The sequence below is a fragment of the Euprymna scolopes genome, chromosome 23 (genome assembly GCF_053919585.1).
Source record: "Euprymna scolopes isolate OS-2025 chromosome 23, ASM5391958v1, whole genome shotgun sequence".
In the NCBI taxonomy this organism is placed as follows: Eukaryota; Metazoa; Mollusca; class Cephalopoda; order Sepiida; family Sepiolidae; genus Euprymna; species Euprymna scolopes.
The window spans coordinates 54547378-54569380 of NC_136504.1; the positions used below are offsets into that span (position 1 = coordinate 54547378).

At 34.2% G+C, this 22003-nt stretch overlaps 1 protein-coding gene across 2 annotated transcripts in view; it reads left to right on the top strand.

Annotated features, from left to right (window-relative positions):
• Nucleotides 1-22003, top strand: part of LOC145245901 (VPS10 domain-containing receptor SorCS3-like) — a 1435182-nt gene that overhangs the window by 1266661 nt on the left and 146518 nt on the right. For both annotated transcript variants that reach the window (XM_080107637.1, XM_080107638.1), the window contains exon 18: nucleotides 1671-1857. In XM_080107637.1, the coding sequence (XP_079963763.1) occupies nucleotides 1671-1857 (187 nt within the window). The remainder of the gene's footprint in view (nucleotides 1-1670; nucleotides 1858-22003) is intronic.

Below are 22003 nucleotides of genomic sequence, written 5' to 3' on the forward strand. Positions count from 1 at the left end.
TAGGTTACAGCTTTGAACTCTATCAAGGCAAGATGGGGTGCACTGAACAGCTCTTGCTTACATGTGGCAACAGTACTCCATCTTAAGACGTACTTGGCTCTTGTACAGAGAGAGGATTGCATCAGCAATGGGATATCTACTGGAGTTGTAGAATGATCCAACCATTTTTCCAACGATGTTGGCAACAGATTTGATGTATGTGTTCCATTTCAAATCAGGAGTGAAGGTTAGTCTTAGAAGCTTGTCAAGTTGACTAAAAAAAAAATTTAAATGAATAAAAAGGTCAACATTATCAAAAAAAAAAGGAGACGATTAACAATATCGTTCGTCAATTTAATGGCTTCAAAATTCTTTTCCTTTCAACTAAAACACATGAGACTCTTCTCTGCTGTTGTATGAAGCTTCTTTTTCTTTTCTTTTTTTTTTTGTAGAATTTCTGCCTTACTTTGATATTCTTTTTATATTCCTGCGGACAATGATCTAATCTTTTAACAAACACAATTCCAGTCAGATCGATGGCCAGTTAGACAACCAAAGTTTCAGTCCGAATTCTTAGACAATTAATTCTTTCTTAGATGAACGTATCAGTTCTAAATTAACGTTCAATCAATATTGAAATAACCACTACATACGTTTCTTTAAGGTGTAGAATCGCCTCAATTTGGACGGTTAGGTAAAAGGTCGAACTTCCACTATCATAACTTGTTTTGTGTTATTTTGGGTACTAATACAGAGAGTGATCCGCGCTATTTTTTAATTAAAGTTTTATGGTATGTTTTTTTATTCAATTGGAAGGTTAAAGTACAGAATAGATACAAATCATCCTCCCCTCCCCATGTTAAGAACGGCTTTTTAAATAATGTTATTATTTCAGCACGGATCACTCTCTGCATGAGTACCTTATTTTTGGATTATTCGGACTACTGTTCTCATCTTGAGTGTCATTTTCACAACATTTCGATCTTCTTCAAATATGTCTTGTCCAACTCGAGAATGTTTCTCTGTCGAATTCGGAAATTTGGATGGAATTTCGAATGGAACCCTTTAAACAGGAATAGCACGCTATCGTTCTGTCAATCTACATAATACGAATAACCAATCCTCATCTTAATTATCAGAAACTTAACTTTTTTTTCTTTTTTTTTTTTTTGACAATTTTCTTTTTGATTTTTCTGAGGATGGAACATCTTACCAGATGTCTAGCATACCTGATATTTCAGAGACTCCAACCAAGATATTTTTTCGATATATCAACAGTCCTTTTAAGCACAATTATTTGGATCTCTTTTATAATTAGGGTCGCCGTGTATATTTGCCAAGTAGTTTTTGAAATTCTTTTTAATTAGCCCGATAGCTTCTTTGATTAATGGAATGGTGGATATCTTCCTAAGATTCCAATTTCTTTTTTCTTTTTTCTTTTTTTTTTACAAAGGCATTTGTGTTCTATTGGAAGTTAGAAATATGAACATTACTTGAAGAAATAAATATTTATTCTGTTCGATCATTTTTTTTTTTTTAAGGAGGTTGAAAGTTGTATCGGCCAAAACAATCAATATGAGAATGATATAACAGAATATTCCAAATAATACTGATTTAAAAAAAAAGCTTGTTTTTTTGTTTGTTCAAATGATATAATTAATTGTATTTTGAATTTACCTTTTTTCTGCCAGGGTTCAATACTGACAACCAACTACACGATTGACTTTGGAGATGGCACCATCAAATATTACTTTGGCCCATCCATTCTATCTCATCAATTGCGACATATATACACTCACCATGGAATGTTTACTGTTACCGCGACAGCAAAAAATGAGAATGGTTCCAGCACAGCCACATGCGTCATCCATGCGGAAGGTTGGTGTCTCTCACTTTTATTCACTCTGCTCTCAATTTTGTCGTCGTGGTATCCTTTTACTTACCGACTAGCGAGACCTGTGGAAATTCCCCAGGGGACTCATTCATATGTAATATATTGATGTTGTCATTCTGTAGATGTTCAGTGTAAATGGAGACGCTCTAATATTATTGTAGCTTTTTTGTTAAAACTGCAAAAGTATTTAGCTAAGCTAGCACGGACGCCCGGTAAAGCCTGGTCGTAAAGTACGCTTAAATATGATATTTTAATTCTTGCAGATTTCGTATATATTATTATAGAGTTAATGTTCTATCGATTTTTATATAATATGAAGTTGCGATTTCAAAATAAAAAAATATATCCATATGACTTGGGTGCATTAGCTTGAATCGAAACCAATATAAAAACTTATAAAAAAATATATCTGTATATATATATAACTTGAAATCCTTCAGCCATAATCGAAACTGAAACCAAAACTTATGAAAAATTCTTGTTAAAATTATTTATTAAAAAAATAGATGACTTAAGTGCCATCAGCTATAGTCGAAACCAAAACCAAAACTTATGATGAATTTTTGGTAAAATGATTTATGACAAGAAATAGAAGAGCATAACAATTAAACGACCCGGATGTAAGCATAACACACAAAAGAACACACACGCTATCGTATTAATATATAGATACTTATGTAAACTATTATATACTCGTGTTGTCATTGAGAATACAAGGTTTTATTTCTTGATTATGGATACAATCACTCGGACGTTTATGATGAGTTTTTATTGAAGGTTTATTACAAATAGATTTACAGTCACAAAAAAACAATCAGAATGGCAGATTACTTGTGTGTGTGAGAGAGAGAGAAAGAGAAATAGAAACAGATAGACAGCTCATCTCACTACATCTATTTTACGTTGGGAACAACGCCCTGAACACATCTTCCCTGTTTAAAGTGTTCCCAGAAAAGACACAGAAAATCTCAGCAAAGCACATGGTTCATGTGACTTTCATTCTGGGATCACCTCTAATCCTTAAGGTGTCACTCAATCTAGTCTTGCTGCATCTAGTTATATTGGCGGCGTATTTTCTTGAAAGATTGAAGTGTCACTAGACAAGAGACAGTAACCCCCCCCTCCCATCCGGATGTCACAAAGTTTCTGTGACTTCCGTTTTGGTCATTGGTCTTCCCTGTAGTCATTAATATATTACTCGAACTCGTTTTACTACACCTAGTTACTTTGGAGACGCATTTTATCTGTTTAAAGTATCATAAAAAAGGAGAGAAAATCTCCGGAAGTCACATGGTTTTTGTGACTTCCATTCTGGGATCACCTCTAATCCTTAAGGTGTCACTCAAACTCGTCTCGTTAAACCTATTTACATCGGGGATGCATCTCTTTTCCTGTTTGAAATGTCACCAGCCAAGAGACACAAAATCTCCATCTGGAGATCATATTATTTCTGTGCATTCTGTTCTGGAATCACCTCTGCCCCTTATGGTGTCACTTGAACTTTCTCATTTGAACAATAGGCCTCGTTTAAGCATTCACAAGCATTCTCTTTTCTATAGTAGGTTTTGTAACGTTATCCGAAAACTAATAATGGCCAACATACACACATAAAAGTATCTGTTACAGTAAGTGAACAGTAGCTAGTTATAAGTTGGGTAACAAGCTTGTAATGTATATGGGGAACTGCCTGACATATTCTTACTATCATTGTACTCTTTGCGACTAAAACCCTTGTTGTTGATTTATCTCGGTATAGTTCCTTGTATAAAGAAGAGTGTCAGTACTTTCTCTACAACAGTAGGCATTCTTAATTTTATAGGGTCTACAGAGAATATTTCACGATGTTTGTGAATGTGCTATTTAAAATCATTGAAATTAACAAAGACATGTTTATAAATAAATCATTTTTACCTCTGTTAAGTGTCTTATGTTTATCGATCGGGTTTCTTACTGTACTCGTTTGTGAACAGCGTAGTTTCCACATCGCTTGAATAATCATCACCAAACTTGGTCAAAATATCGGTCATGGTCTAACCTAGAACCGATTTAATTTGGTGAATATCCAGATCAAAAGCCATGATCAGTAGGGCAGGTCGATTTGCAACTTTTTTCAGAAAATCAACATGGCACTGGTGATGATAGTTGGGATTTCATGTGATAAGAACATATACCAAAAATTAGATTCCCATCTTGAACAGAAAATTGAGCATTTAATTTTAAAAATCGTGTAGAAAAATGCTGACAAATCCTTCGTTTTCATTGTATTTTTTACAACACTGACTTTGATATTTCACTATTTTTATAAAACGTTCAATTAAAATTGATATATTTATATAAAATATATTGAAAGAAAAATAAATACATGAATTATAATTTTAATTATGAATGACAACTAGCAAAATATCTCAAATTTTACTGCATTGATTAAACAAAAATTGTAAAAAAAGCTAATTAGCAACTAAGTCTTTTAAATTTCACAATTCAAAAAGATATGTGGAGATGTATTACACAATATAACAACTTGATACAAGTTACAAAACCATGTATTTTAATTTTTTATTAAATGTAATAATATAAACTGTTATAATAGAACTAAATTGTTATGTATACTTTCCTTTCAATGAAAATGAAGATCTAATTTGCTGGCACGATGACTTTGTAATAATATGTCTATGCCTTGCTTCCTGTCCATATACAACTTTTTGAGAAAAATCAATCAAATTTGACCAGTGTGTGGCTGCAAAATTCATAGCAGTTTTTTTTTTTTGTTGTTTATTTTTTTTTTTTTTTAGTTGTTCACTATTTCTGGAAAAAACAACACAAAAAAACAAAACAAAATTATTTGAAAACACTTATTTTTTTTATATTTTGCGATATAATATGAATAAAACTAACTATTGCTTGGGTAAATAAAGAAAACTAATAAAATGTAATGTATAAATATTTATTTACCTAATGGACAAAATCGTTTGAATGCCCTCTTCTCTCACATCCAATTCATTTGAGTTTATCATCGATATTATATTTTCCGGAAGTAGTGCAAAAGCACTATATTTTGAACAGTTTAAAACAGTAATTTGGATTTCAGTTAACTGTTTTGTTCTCTGAATCATATAAAAATATACTGTTGTTGGTTAAAATAAAATGTTGTCGGTTTTGATCTCAAACCAACTAACTGCATATACTTGGATGATAAATTTGACCAAAATGTTTAAGTTATCATAGTGTTTGAGGATAGACAACTCTAGTCCATAAACACATTAATGTTGTGGCTTATGTTAGCCATCTTCCTTGATTCAAGGACCCAATTTTCTTAGTTAACTTCTCCACAAGAAATGCCAACAGCATACTCAAAAAGTAGCCTCTGGTCTTCACACTTAAATTATTTGTTTCTTCTGCTGTCAGATAATGATCGGGAGGGACATTAATGTTTTAGAATTCTACTTGAGGCAAATCTTGATAATTATTGATACAGAGTTTCCCCAAAGGACCGGTAAATATTGTTAGGATTTTTGTTGTTCCATCAATTAATTTAAAAATTGCTCTAAATAGCAGTTCTTCTAGTGGAACCTGAAAATTGGAACTTTTGCATGTTTAATAATAGAGCCAGATTACATAATAAATACTAATATATTATTTTATTTTCCACAAAAAAGAAACATAATTGCAGGTGAATCTATAGAATTAATTTTACCTCCTTGTTTGACAATTTTCTGTCTTGCACTTTACTGCAAAGTCATCACATCTCAAGACAGAAAGTTTACAGCTACAAGAAGATATATCGAACAGTCTGTCTAGCTGTTCCTTCATTCTTTTCACTTTGACAGGAAATATCTTGCAGCAATTAATCTGTTTGGCTCTCTTATAGCAAAATATATTGACCTTCTGTCCTATATAATGTTACCTTAACATGGGCAATTGTGGATTGACTGCTTGCCGAATACTAGTTATTTCCTTGGCAATTAACTTAGAAATCTCACTATTTTTTAAGTGGGGATGACTGTTTTCGAGGAAATAACTAAACTGGATGACTTGCTGTGAAGTTGGGGTGCTGTTTCATCCAAATGACAAGGTGGACCAGCAAATTTTGTGAACCACGGGTTAAACCTGAACGTCGTGCTTTTACTGACATTCTAATCTGAAAAGTAAAATAAATAAATGGATTATAACTGAAGGAAACTGTATTAAGCTATCTTCCAGTTTCATACGTAAAAAATATAATGCTAGTTATAAGAAATAATGAAAAACTTTGTAGAGTTGAATTAGATGTATTGAAGAGAGAGGATCAAACCAAATCAGAGGTATAGTAGTGTTTAGTTCAGACATTTTAAGCAGATTTTAGCTCCGCCTTCGATAACATGAATTTATCCATAAAGAGATTCATTCTTGCTGTAGCTGTGCCATTTTAAACGAGTGTTTTGTGTTTAGAGTTTGAAAAACCAGTGCTTGTGCATCTATGTTACTATGCTATTTTTAACAGTATTTTCAAGTTAAATTTAATTTTTATGAAATTTTTGTTTATTAAATTTTAAAGTGAAAGTACAGAATAGTTACAATACAACCTCCTTCCCATATTAAGAATGGCTTTCTAAATAACAGTTATTTTAGCACAATAACATAGATGCACACATAACGAAAAACTTTTAAAGGAGTTTCCTTATTTACTTGTATTAATCTTTGTGTGTTATCTGATTTTAAAACTATAATTTTAGAAGAAAATACTGCTTAAAAACAATTACTCCCTAAAAATAAAAGAAATTAAAATTTGACACTAATTTTCTGCAAAGTATTTTTTATTAAGTAGAAAAACTTGAAAATTTACGTGGTTATGTTTCATAAAGAATGTGTAGAATAAAATTGTATGGACTATTTTTTTGTCGGACCAAGTAAAGAATAGATACCCCGTAGCAGACGACGCCGCCTGGCGGTGCCAGGCGCACATTTCAACTAACACCGGTGATTCGACCTTGACATTGGCACAAGCACATGGCGTCGGTTGTTTTTAAACACGTCGAATAGCAAACATTCTCGAATATTCACCAGCATTTTTTTTAAATATATTTACAAAACCTTTGAAGATTTAAAAGAAAAAGTATATATTTACAAAACATTTTTTTAAAATAAGTAACAAAACGAACGTATTTAAATAAAAGATATTTAAAAAAAAAAAATCCGAAACAGAAAGAGACACCCATTTATTAAAATATCTTTTGTTTAAATACGTTCGTTTTGTTACTTACTTAAAAAAAAAATGTTTTGTAAATATATACTTTTTCTTTTAAATCTTCAAAGGTTTTCTAAATATATTTCAAAAAAAAAAAAATTGCTGGCGAATATTCGAGCATGTTTGCTATTTGACGTGTTTAAAAACAACCGACGCCATGTGCTTGTGCCAATGTCAAGGTCGAATCACCGGTGTTAATTGAAATGTGCGCCTGGCACCGCCAGACGGCGTTGTCTGCTACGGGGTATCTATTCTTTACTTGGTCCAGAATGTCTAGAATAAAATTGTATATTTTTGTTGTTGTTTTAATATAAAACTGGAGTATTACCATATTTTAATAAAAATTTCAAATAGAATTTGATGTGAAATATTAGGTTGGTGCAAAAATAATGCTTTTGATGTTCATTTGAACGTCAAAAAATGACATTGTTTTTGTGTCAACTTAATAGAAAAACAAATTAAAAAAGATAAAACGAATATGTTTAAACTCACTGCAGACACTTGAAATATAATAATATATATTTTAAACAAGTCTTTTTCGTTTTTCCTTTCGAAATAATTAAGCCTAAATCGTAATGTTTTCAAATTAAATAATAAAAAAACGTTAATTTTCAATATTAATAACGAGCGTGTTTCGCGACGGTGAAATCTAAAATGTTTCCACCCAAAAAAAAGTTCCTAAAATGAAAAAGTGAACTTTGGTCGTTATTATTTAAAAAACATAATTTTGCTTTTATACTTAATATTTATTTTATCAATCCATTATCCTCACTCATTTTATTTAAAAATGTAGTTTAAAATATATTCTAAATAATGATTACATTTTCTTAACAGTATGGATTGTTTTGATGACGGGACGTTCTTGACAATTCACCGAAAAACTTTTAATCGCTTCAATTTTTCAACTTTTAAAGTCATTTCCTCAAGCAAAGATAACGATTTTGAGAAAAATATTTCGTGTAGGTCTTTTCTATGTCAAACCCCAACTATCATCACCATCCCCTCACCGGGGTTCCAAAATCGACCTGCCCTAATGATTAGTGTCACGAAAAATATGGAAGTCACACTTTGAGTGATTCTAACAGAGTGCGGACGCACTTATAGCAAATGACCGAGCCATGTGCAATGTGACGTCATGGCAAGGAAGACGAAAAAAGATTATAAAAAGAAGAACATGTGTGCAGACCGAGGACCATGTTAGAGAGAGGACAAGAGAGAGACGTGTGCTGAGAGCAACAGGTTCGAACAAGAAAACATTATTCAGCAAAGTACCTAGAAATAAATATCTGTTGTTGAGTTATTCGTTGTCTTGGTTTCCTTACAACTGTCCGTATACAACGTGTTGGGTCCCGAGTGTGAACATGTAACAATTACGTTACATGATAACTTTGGTTCTTTTAGAGACTCGTTACTTAGCTCATATTGTAGCCAATGACTTCTCACATTTTGTCATCCACGTAGAGTAGTGTAGTGGAGTGAAGCTGCAAGTCTATTTCAGAAGTAATCAGTTCTATTTCCAAGATTGCAATACTCAGCTCCAGTCTGGGTTAAGTTTCACTTTTCCTTGGATGAAGCTCATTTGGCTGTTGCTTTTGTTGTCAGTTACTTGAAGGTACCATACTGTAATTATGGCTTTTGTAAGGTCGTTGTTGAAGTACCAGAGGAATCTCAGAAAGGTCCTGTGTTCTTCTTTCCCCAGTAATGATGACGATTTCTTTGTGGATAGTAATGATGACGATTTCTTTGTGGATAGTAATGATGACGATTTCTTTGTGGATAGTAATGATGACGATTTCTTTGTGGGTAGTAATGATGGCGATTTCTTTGTGGGTAGTAATGATGACGATTTCTTTGTGGGTAGTAATGATGACGATTTCTTTGTGGATAGTAATGATGACGATTTCTTTGTGGATAGTAATGATGACGATTTCTTTGTAGATAGTAATGATGACGATTTCTTTGGGGATAGTAATGATGACGATTTCTTTGTGGGTAGTAATGATGACGATTTCTTTGTGGATAGTAATGATGACGATTTCTTTGTGGATAGTAATGATGACGATTTCTTTGTGGATAGTAATGATGACGATTTCTTTGTGGGTAGTAATGATGACGATTTCTTTGTGGGTAGTAATGATGACGATTTCTTTGTGGGTAGTAATGATGACGATTTCTTTGTGGATAGTAATGATGACGATTTCTTTGGGGATAGTAATGATGACGATTTCTTTGTGGATAGTAATGATGACGATTTCTTTGTGGATAGTAATGATGACGATTTCTTTGGGGATAGTAATGATGACGATTTCTTTGTGGATAGTAATGATGACGATTTCTTTGTGGATAGTAATGATGACGATTTCTTTGTGGATAGTAATGATGACGATTTCTTTGTGGATAGTAATGATGACGATTTCTTTGTGGATAGTAATGATGACGATTTCTTTGTGGATAGTAATGATGACGATTTCTTTGTGGATAGTAATGATGGCGATTTCTTTGTGGGTAGTAATGATGACGATTTCTTTGTGGATAGTAATGATGACGATTTCTTTGTGGATAGTAATGATGACGATTTCTTTGTGGATAGTAATGATGACGATTTCTTTGTGGATAGTAATGATGACGATTTCTTTGTGGATAGTAATGATGACGATTTCTTTGTGGATAGTAATGATGACGATTTCTTTGGGGATAGTAATGATGACGATTTCTTTGTGGGTAGTAATGATGACGATTTCTTTGTGGGTAGTAATGATGACGATTTCTTTGTGGATAGTAATGATGACGATTTCTTTGTGGATAGTAATGATGACGATTTCTTTGTGGATAGTAATGATGACGATTTCTTTGTGGATAGTAATGATGACGATTTCTTTGTGGATAGTAATGATGACGATTTCTTTGTGGGTAGTAATGATGACGATTTCTTTGTGGATAGTAATGATGACGATTTCTTTGTGGGTAGTAATGATGACGATTTCTTTGTGGATAGTAATGATGACGATTTCTTTGTGGATAGTAATGATGACGATTTCTTTGTGGGTAGTAATGATGGCGATTTCTTTGTGGATAGTAATGATGACGATTTCTTTGTGGATAGTAATGATGACGATTTCTTTGTGGGTAGTAATGATGACGATTTCTTTGTGGATAGTAATGATGACGATTTCTTTGTGGGTAGTAATGATGGCGATTTCTTTGTGGATAGTAATGATGACGATTTCTTTGTGGATAGTAATGATGACGATTTCTTTGTGGATAGTAATGATGACGATTTCTTTGTGGGTAGTAATGATGACGATTTCTTTGTGGATAGTAATGATGACGATTTCTTTGTGGATAGTAATGATGACGATTTCTTTGTGGATAGTAATGATGACGATTTCTTTGTGGATAGTAATGATGACGATTTCTTTGTGGATAGTAATGATGACGATTTCTTTGTGGATAGTAATGATGACGATTTCTTTGTGGGTAGTAATGATGGCGATTTCTTTGTGGATAGTAATGATGACGATTTCTTTGTGGATAGTAATGATGACGATTTCTTTGTGGGTAGTAATGATGACGATTTCTTTGTGGGTAGTAATGATGACGATTTCTTTGTGGATAGTAATGATGACGATTTCTTTGTGGGTAGTAATGATGGATATTTCTTTGTGGATAGTAATGATGACGATTTCTTTGTGGGTAGTAATGATGACGATTTCTTTGTGGGTAGTAATGATGACGATTTCTTTGTGGATAGTAATGATGACGATTTCTTTGTGGGTAGTAATGATGACGATTTCTTTGTGGATAGTAATGATGACGATTTCTTTGTGGGTAGTAATGATGGCGATTTCTTTGTGGATAGTAATGATGACGATTTCTTTGTGGATAGTAATGATGACGATTTCTTTGTGGATAGTAATGATGACGATTTCTTTGTGGGTAGTAATGATGACATTTCTTTGTGGATAGTAATGATGACGATTTCTTTGTGGGTAGTAATGATGACGATTTCTTTGTGGATAGTAATGATGACGATTTCTTTGTGGATAGTAATGATGACGATTTCTTTGTGGGTAGTAATGATGACGATTTCTTTGTGGATAGTAATGATGGCGATTTCTTTGTGGGTAGTAATGATGACGATTTCTTTGTGGGTAGTAATGATGACGATTTCTTTGTGGATAGTAATGATGACGATTTCTTTGTGGGTAGTAATGATGACGATTTCTTTGTGGGTAGTAATGATGACGATTTCTTTGTGGGTAGTAATGATGACGATTTCTTTGTGGATAGTAATGATGACGATTTCTTTGTGGATAGTAATGATGACGATTTCTTTGTGGATAGTAATGATGACGATTTCTTTGTGGGTAGTAATGATGGCGATTTCTTTGTGGGTAGTAATGATGGCGATTTCTTTGTGGATAGTAATGATGGCGATTTCTTTGTGGGTAGTAATGATGACGATTTCTTTGTGGGGAGTAATGATGACGATTTCTTTGTGGGTAGTAATGATGACGATTTCTTTGTGGATAGTAATGATGACGATTTCTTTGTGGATAGTAATGATGACGATTTCTTTGTGGGTAGTAATGATGACGATTTCTTTGTGGGTAGTAATGATGACGATTTCTTTGTGGATAGTAATGATGACGATTTCTTTGTGGATAGTAATGATGACGATTTCTTTGTGGGTAGTAATGATGACGATTTCTTTGTGGGTAGTAATGATGGCGATTTCTTTGTGGATAGTAATGATGGCGATTTCTTTGTGGGTAGTAATGATGACGATTTCTTTGTGGGTAGTAATGATGGCGATTTCTTTGTGGGTAGTAATGATGACGATTTCTTTGTGGATAGTAATGATGACGATTTCTTTGTGGGTAGTAATGATGACGATTTCTTTGTGGGTAGTAATGATGACGATTTCTTTGTGGATAGTAATGATGACGATTTCTTTGTGGATAGTAATGATGACGATTTCTTTGTGGATAGTAATGATGACGATTTCTTTGTGGATAGTAATGATGACGATTTCTTTGTGGGTAGTAATGATGACGATTTCTTTGTGGATAGTAATGATGGCGATTTCTTTGTGGGTAGTAATGATGACGATTTCTTTGTGGATAGTAATGATGACGATTTCTTTGTGGATAGTAATGATGACGATTTCTTTGTGGGTAGTAATGATGACGATTTCTTTGTGGATAGTAATGATGACGATTTCTTTGTGGATAGTAATGATGACGATTTCTTTGCGGATAGTAATGATGACGATTTCTTTGTGGGTAGTAATGATGACGATTTCTTTGTGGATAGTAATGATGGCGATTTCTTTGTGGATAGTAATGATGACGATTTCTTTGTGGATAGTAATGATGACGATATCTTTGTGGGTAGTAATGATGACGATTTCTTTGTGGATAGTAATGATGACGATTTCTTTGTGGATAGTAATGATGGCGATTTCTTTGTGGATAGTAATGATGACGATTTCTTTGTGGATAGTAATGATGACGATTTCTTTGTGGGTAGTAATGATGACGATTTCTTTGTGGGTAGTAATGATGACGATTTCTTTGTGGGTAGTAATGATGACGATTTCTTTGTGGGTAGTAATGATGACGATTTCTTTGTGGATAGTAATGATGACGATTTCTTTGTGGGTAGTAATGATGACGATTTCTTTGTGGATAGTAATGATGACGATTTCTTTGTGGGTAGTAATGATGACGATTTCTTTGTGGATAGTAATGATGACGATTTCTTTGTGGATAGTAATGATGACGATTTCTTTGTGGATAGTAATGATGACGATTTCTTTGTGGATAGTAATGATGACGATTTCTTTGTGGATAGTAATGATGACGATTTCTTTGTGGATAGTAATGATGACGATTTCTTTGTGGATAGTAATGATGACGATTTCTTTGTGGGTAGTAATGATGACGATTTCTTTGTGGATAGTAATGATGACGATTTCTTTGTGGATAGTAATGATGACGATTTCTTTGTGGATAGTAATGATGACGATTTCTTTGTGGATAGTAATGATGACGATTTCTTTGTGGATAGTAATGATGACGATTTCTTTGTGGATAGTAATGATGGCGATTTCTTTGTGGGTAGTAATGATGACGATTTCTTTGTGGATAGTAATGATGACGATTTCTTTGTGGATAGTAATGATGACAATTTCTTTGTGGATAGTAATGATGACGATTTCTTTGTGGGTAGTAATGATGACGATTTCTTTGTGGGTAGTAATGATGGCGATTTCTTTGTGGGTAGTAATGATGACGATTTCTTTGTGGATAGTAATGATGACGATTTCTTTGTGGATAGTAATGATGACGATTTCTTTGTGGATAGTAATGATGACGATTTCTTTGTGGATAGTAATGATGGCGATTTCTTTGTGGGTAGTAATGATGACGATTTCTTTGTGGGTAGTAATGATGGCGATTTCTTTGTGGGTAGTAATGATGACGATTTCTTTGTGGATAGTAATGATGACGATTTCTTTGTGGATAGTAATGATGACGATTTCTTTGTGGATAGTAATGATGACGATTTCTTTGTGGGTAGTAATGATGACGATTTCTTTGTGGGTAGTAATGATGACGATTTCTTTGTGGATAGTAATGATGACGATTTCTTTGTGGGTAGTAATGATGGCGATTTCTTTGTGGGTAGTAATGATGACGATTTCTTTGTGGGTAGTAATGATGACGATTTCTTTGTGGATAGTAATGATGGCGATTTCTTTGTGGGTAGTAATGATGACGATTTCTTTGTGGATAGTAATGATGACGATTTCTTTGTGGATAGTAATGATGACGATTTCTTTGTGGATAGTAATGATGACGATTTCTTTGTGGGTAGTAATGATGACGATTTCTTTGTGGGTAGTAATGATGGCGATTTCTTTGTGGGTAGTAATGATGACGATTTCTTTGTGGATAGTAATGATGACGATTTCTTTGTGGATAGTAATGATGACGATTTCTTTGTGGATAGTAATGATGACGATTTCTTTGTGGGTAGTAATGATGACGATTTCTTTGTGGATAGTAATGATGACGATTTCTTTGTGGATAGTAATGATGACGATATCTTTGTGGATAGTAATGATGACGATTTCTTTGTGGATAGTAATGATGACGATTTCTTTGGGGATAGTAATGATGACGATTTCTTTGTGGATAGTAATGATGACGATTTCTGTGTGGAAACAGGTAAGGACTCTGACCAAAGTGTTTTTAAGGTCAGATCTGCTTATCAGCAGGTTATTCATCGTGTTTGGTACTGGAATTAAATATCACTCGGATTTTTCTGGGTTTTTTTTTTTGTTTTTTTTTTTTTTAGCCACGTCTCATCAAAAAAAATCCTCCCTCTGCCAGCCTCCTGCTGCATAGGATACAACACAAGGAGACTCAAAGGGCAGTGGAGAGATCCAACTACTGCCTCCGTTTGTCTATCCACATGCCATCCAAGAAGGCATATTCTTGATTGAAAGCACTGCTTTTCCATTGTCCTTGGTGTGTTGGAACATGTTTTTTTAGCAGGCATCACAGTAAACCTGTGTGCACTGCAAAACCACTTCAGTTGCTGTTGGAGAGTGGATTTAAAATTTACAATTCGACCTGCTATTGAGCCTGTCAACTCTCATTTTGGTTAACTTGCCAGATCAGTTATTCTATAGTCGAGTGACTGGATTTTTCATTTAATTTGTTGGTGACTTCTTTCAGAACCTCTGTTTCGGCAATGGTGGCAGCTATCTCCTTTCTGATCCGTAGTCTTTCCAACTCCATTTTTATTTTTAACTATTTGTCAGTAAAGGCTAAACATGTCTTAGCCACTTGGGTGGTAACAGTCGCAGTCTTAGAGTTGTTGGATTAGCGTCCGTAGTTCACATTGATTTGTTTTCCTTTCTCTGTGTGAAACAACCGTAAATCCGTTTTTTTTTTTACAGAATCAACACTTATCCAGGCCCAAAGGCCACTCAAAGCTAAGGGTTAATAAGTATATGGTAGTCATCAGCACGCCAGTGTAGTAATCGTTAGTACTGGGAATGTGGTATGATTTGCTTATTTAAAAGGACAGCTCAGCAAGAATTTGTTCACATTGGACTTGAAGACGACCATATCGTAGTCAGCTTGAAAGCAGGCCAGAAGAACAGAGTTCCACAGGTGTGCAGTTCTCGGAAAGAAGCTTTATTGATAGAATCCATGTTTAGCTTTAGGCACAGATTGAGAGTATTCATACTGCCATAGTTGGTAGAGTCTTTAGTTCTGATGGTTGGTGTAGACCATGCATAATGCAATCATTTTATATGATAAGAGATCTATAATAAATTAGACAGAATAAGCTACATCATCATCATCATCCTCATCGTCATCATCATCATCATCCTCATCATCATCCTCCATTGGTAAACATATACAAATAGATCATAATCTGTATGAACACGGGAATGAGATGACATTTTCAAATCAGCTGTTGAAACTTTTGCTTTCAGGAAAAAAATTTAGCGTTCCTCACATCATGCATCAACGATTCTTCTGTCGCTTCCAGTAATAATCTGTGGATCAAATAAACTTCAGGCATTCCGTAATGAGGCACGACCAAACAGACAACCCTCTGCCTTGACACAGATTTTTGTTTAACATTTGGTTGTATCATAAACAAAATAATGCGCACATTTATAACTTCGTCATTGTGGATATATTTTTTTTTATTAAAAATGTAGTTTTATTTACAAAAGTTTTTACTTTTTAAAAATGGGGTTTTATTTGCTAAAAGTTATACTATTAAAAAATGTGGTTTTATTTACAAAAGTTTTTACTTTTTAAAAATGGGGTTTTATTTGCTAAAAGTTATACTATTAAAAAATGTGGTTTTATTTACAAAAGTTTTTACTTTTTAAAAATGGGGTTTTATTTGCTAAAAGTTATACTATTAAAAAATGTAGTTTTATTTACAAAAGTTTTTACTTTTTAAAAATGGGGTTTTATTTGCTAAAAGTTATACTATTAAAAAATGTGGTTTTATTTACAAAAGTTTTTACTTTTTAAAAATGGGGTTTTATTTGCTAAAAGTTATACTATTAAAAAATGGGGTTTTATTTGCTAAAAGTTTTACTGTTAAAAAATGGGGTTTTATTAGCAAAAATTTTAATATTAAAAAATGGGGATTTATTTGCTAGAAGTTTTACTATTAAAAAAGGGGTTTATTTGCTAAAAGTTTTACTATTAAAAAAGGGGTTTATTTGCTAAAAGTTTTACTATTAAAAAATAGCGTTTTATTTGCTAAAAGTTTTACTATTAAAAGTGGGGTTTTATTTGCAAAAAAAATTACTATTAAAAAATGTGGTTATATTTGCTAAAAATTTTACTATTAAAAAGGGGGTTTATTTGTTAAAAGTTGTACTATTAAAAAAGGGGGAGTTATTTGCAAAAAGTTTTACTATTAAAAAATGGAGTTTTATTCGCTAAAAGTTTTACTATTAAAAAATGTGGTTTTATTTGCTAAAAGTTTTACTATTAAAAAATGTGGTTTTATTTGCTAAAAGTTTTACTATTAAAAAATGGGGTTTATTTGCTAAAAAGTTTTACTATTAAAAAAATGGGGTTTATTTGCTAAAACTTTTACTGTTAAAAAATGGGGATTTATTAGCAAAAATTTTAATATTAAAAAATGGGGGTTTATTTGCTAAAAGTTTTACTATTAAAAAAGGGGGTTTATTTGCTAAAAGTTTTACTATTAAAAATGGGGTTTATTTGCTAAAGGTTTTACTATTAAAAAATAGGGTTTTATCAAATAAACCCCATTTTTTAATAGTAAAACTTTTAGCAAATAAACCCCATTTTACTAGTAAAACTTTTAGCAAATACAATCCCTTTTTAATAGTAAATGGGGTCAGATGGGGGAGTTGGACAGCAAGATATTTGTTCGCGTTACATTTAAATTCTGCATGTTAGTACTGTCAGGGAAACAGAGAATACCCAAAGTAAACGGTTCGATGAAAGAAGCTATCAGACAGAAAATCTTCCAAGATAGAATGAATCGGATTTAACAGTTCGTTGGGTTTTCGTTTAAGGGTTGCATTAGGTTCATCGGAACACATTCTGTGGAAATACTGGTAAAACAAGCACAGGGATGCAACTTTGTGCCGATGGGACAAAGGCCAGAGCTTGGTAGATAGTGAGGGACCTAATTGTGCAGAATTTTTTTATTTATGGAAATCGCTTGAAACAAAGCATGAAGCCACTTAATTTAATGGATTAACAAGAACGAAAGCTGATTATTGCAAAGATAATAGATGCTTAGAGAGAAGGAACACATGTTTTTATGCATCCTGTTCAACAGAGAAAGACTATTGGCTGGTGCACCAGCCCGGGGGTGTCGACAGTTCTTTATGCACAGGCGAAATCTCAATTGCTTTGCCAGGGAAAATGCATATAAAAACATGATATATCATAATATAATTATGTCGTAAAAACGTGGAACATTGTCTATCACGCCGGAAACGTAACATTTATAGATGAACAATAAATAAAGAAACAACGCTCATTAACTTGCGTGACTTACAAACCGTGTGAATTTATTGCAGACAATGAGTACAAGACATGCTTAAAAGAAAGTCAAGAGTGTGTTTTTAACATGTCCGACCAGTCTGGCGTCCCAGGCGTAAGAAAGTGAGAAAGACGGAGAAAGGAAAAAAAAAAAAGGAAGTCGATATCGCCACCAATGGGTTGAAACATGCAACTGCTGGAAATAAGGGGCGATAACCGTACGTGTCTCAAACTTAATGATGTTGTGCATTGTGTTCGTGTGTGTGCTGTGTGCTCACTAGACTGGCTAGCAGTTTGACAACATGTCTCTATAATTACTAAATGAAATACTACATTAATATCACAACATAATGGATGAAGAACATGTAAAATAGAAAATGTCATAACACAGAGAGATGCATGGAGAATGGATAAGTCACTATTAATTATATTTGAAGCAGGTCATTCTGAGAATATTGTCTTACTGTGGCTAGAAATCGTCCGACAGAATACGGCATCAAGTTTTGTGAAAGAAATTCAAAATGTCAGCCGATCAGAGGCATGTTAGATCATGTTTAAAATAGAAAAAAATATATATTCGGTTTCTATATTCTCCACGTGGGTGGAATTAGACTTTTGATTTCCAGAAACAGAAGAGGGCATTCTCTCATTACTCAGTATAATTCAGAGAAGATAATTTGGAAATGAAAAAAGGGAGATCACTCTATAATTCCTGAATCAATGGGGTGAACAAGCAGCGGCGTATCAACCATTTTTGCCACCTGGTGTCATCGTCAGATCCTCCTCACCCCCGCTGGTGGTTGATAATCGAAATTCCAGAAAGTCCTCCAAATATTTATTTTCATGAATAGTGGGGCAGGTTATCTCAATATTCCACAAGAATCTTTCACTTAGTGATACAAGCACCAAGTGAAAGATTGTTTCAGCAATCTGCCCCACCAGGAATTATAATCCAGGATCTAAAATCCGTTTAAAAACAGTATTACATAGATAAAACCCACAAAAAAAAAAAAACATGTGTCATACGTGTTTTTTTTTTTGTTGTTTTTTTTTTTTTTTCTATTTGTGTAATACTTTCCTTAAAAACTCATTTTGGTATAAAATTTCAGATTTTTTTGTTAGCTTTTTATTATTTTAATTTTTTTTTCTATTTTTTATTTTTACCCCTTCCCTCAAAATGCCGCCTCCTGGCACGTGCCGCCCAGGGAAGACCCCCCCCCCACTTCCTTCTTTGCAACGCCACTGTGAATAGGTATGATGTAGGAAGACACAAAACTTTTTATAACCCAAGGACAATATCGTTTATGAGACGAACCTGCTATCGTTAGTGTATTTTAGAAACTCTATTTTATGAAGAATTCAGTCATCTATATATTTGGTCCCCCGATTTATCGGAGAGGGACCTATATTTTCAGTGGCGTTGGTACGCCCATGCATCCGTGCAGCTGTCCGTGCGTCTGTTAGTCTGGACGATTGCCAGATAACCGTCCATTAGTTTTTTCTGAAATTTTGCCACAAATTGTATTTCATTAAATAGATGTGCACAGTAAAAACATGATTTTGCGAAAATTCCTGTTGCATCCTCAGGGGCTCAAAAGAGATAAAAAAAATGCCCCAAAATGACACGTTTTGCCCCATAACTTTTGATCCATCCATTCTATTTTTCTGAAACTTGGCCAAAATGTGAAGGCCATAGTTCTTAATATGAATCCAGTATGGGTGACAGAGGCAAATTTCTGGTTCGCGTCCCCACGGACTTTCAGTGCTAAAAATACCCTTTTTTATGGCTCTTTTTTCATATTTCTCAACAAAAACTTGATATGTTTGACTATATAATGGTTTTTCACAGTGGTAAACTCAAATATACATGCGTTAAGACCTGAAACTGCACCGTTATCCATTTATACTGGGATTCGGCGTCCCTCAAAAGAGGTCAAAAATGCTCCAAGATGGCCAAAAATGACACTTTTTGACCCATAGCATTTGATCCATCCATTAGATGTTCCTGAAATTTGGCCAAAATGTGGAAGCCATTGCTTTTAATATAAATTCAGTATGGGTGACCCTGGCAAAATTCTGGTTCGCATCCCTCTGGGACTTTTAGGGCTAAAAAAGCATGCCTTTTTGGAGCTCTTTTTCATATTACTCAAAAACTTGATATGTATGTCTACATAGTGGTTTTCTATGGTGCTGAATTCAAATATACATATGTTAAGGTATGAAACTGCACCATTTGTCCATTTTTACTGAGATTCGGCATTCCCAAGAGCTCAAAAAGGGTCACAAATGCCCCAAAATTGAAAAAAAAATGACACTTTTTACTCCATAACTTTTGCCCCATCCATTAGATTTTTTCTGAAACTTGGTGAAAGTGTGAAGGCAACGTTGGCCCTTCACACTTCTTACATTCATCATTTCTTCACTATTTTTATGGCGTCATCTCACACCAGAGGAGGACAATACATGCACAGTTTCTTATAATTAAAAAGTGATGATGCTTATGAAATGTATCTCTTAGTACACAAATCGAAACATGTGATTAGTTGACACAAAAGGAATAAGCGGATTACACATTACCAAGATAGTTTTGACAATGCCAATACCTGAGTTTGAATCTCACGTAAATATGAAGGATTTTTAAAAGCTGGACACGTGTTTTATAAATTAAAAATAATCAACATATTCACATAAAAATCATTGCATAAATATATTTTTTAAACTAAACGACCATTTTTTTAATGATCCAAAAAATAGTGTTACAATATTTTTGCACTTTAATGGGGTAGTTATTTAAATTGCTGCCCACATCAGCAATATTTGGCACAAGATCAGGAAAGTGGCGATCTAAAACAGGCTCCCCTAAAGGAGGGGCACTCCTGCAATTGCAAAAATTGCTTGAGTAACCCCATCGGCATTCCCCGGTCGGAGCGCCTCAGGTAGCAAGCAATAAACTTGCTCCACTGGAAAGCCCGGTGGCAAAGCCTGGGAGGGTGGACCTCCTGGATATTACCCAGGAAGTGTACCACAGTCTTACAGGTGCTGGACCAGTTCCTGGCCCCTCACCTGTCGGGCTGAATGTCAAGAACGGATCCTTGACGTGTACTACTACCTTGTCTCCCTGCAGCTGAAGCTGCTGGGAGACACATCTCATCATAGGATAATGGGGTATGATCCCGCACAGTCGGGAGATTCTATTTATAAATTATGATGCTAGGAACTGATGAATCGAATTAATTCACGTTCTGCTACCAACCAAACCAGAATTGCTCCATAAATATTAAACCTTTCTGCAGCAATTTCGCATATGTTTTCTTCGTGTCAACACAGGAAAAATCTTTTGCTTTGTGGATTCCAACTCGAGAACTGTCTACTGCAAACCAGTCACCTCCCAGGACTTGTGTAGAACAATGCACCATCGGAAACTGTTCTGTCTACTGCAAACCAGTCACCTCCCAGGACTTGTGTAGAACAATGCACCATCGGAAACTGTTCTGTCTACTGCAAACCAGTCACCTCCCAGGACTTGTGTAGAACAATGCACCATCGGAAACTGTTCTGTCTACTGCAAACCAGTCACCTCCCAGGACTTGTGTAGAACAATGCACCATCGGAAACTGTTCTGTCTACTGCAAACCAGTCACCTCCCAGGACTTGTGTAGAACAACGAACCATCGGAAACTGTTCTGTCTACTGCAAATCAGTCACCTCTCAGGACTTGTGTAGAACAACGAACCATCGGAAACTGTTCTGTCTACTGCAAATCAGTCACTTTCCAGGATGTGTAGAACAACGAACCATCGGAAACTGTTCTGAAACTAAACATGGCTTACACTTCTAGAATTAATCATAAATGTTATTTGCTATTAGTTCATAATGAATTATTTTTACTTATAAACATAAGTTCTAATGTGCTTTTTTGCCAATAAAAACAATCTATAAATACATTAATATAGCCCACATTATGCACTCGTACATCTAACAGCTATATTCCAAAATTCCTCATCGCCTTCGTTCTGTCTTGAGAGACAATAGATACTTCCTGAAAGGGTAGCTGCATGCGTAATTGTGAAGCAAGGGTTGCACAATCTCCAGCCATACCTCTGCTGAATCGAATTACATTAATTACAGTGACAAAAATTTCAAAATGACTCAAAATAATGACGAGATAAGCGGGGTGGGGGTCAAAAATTTATAATGATCGGTTAATTGGTTTAGATCTGTACATACAAATATTAGCATATTTTGGCAGCATTTTTCCCTCATGCATGTTTCATTGTAGAGCAGCGATGATTCCTGTTTGTTTCTCTTGCAATCCGTTTTTATTTATTTATT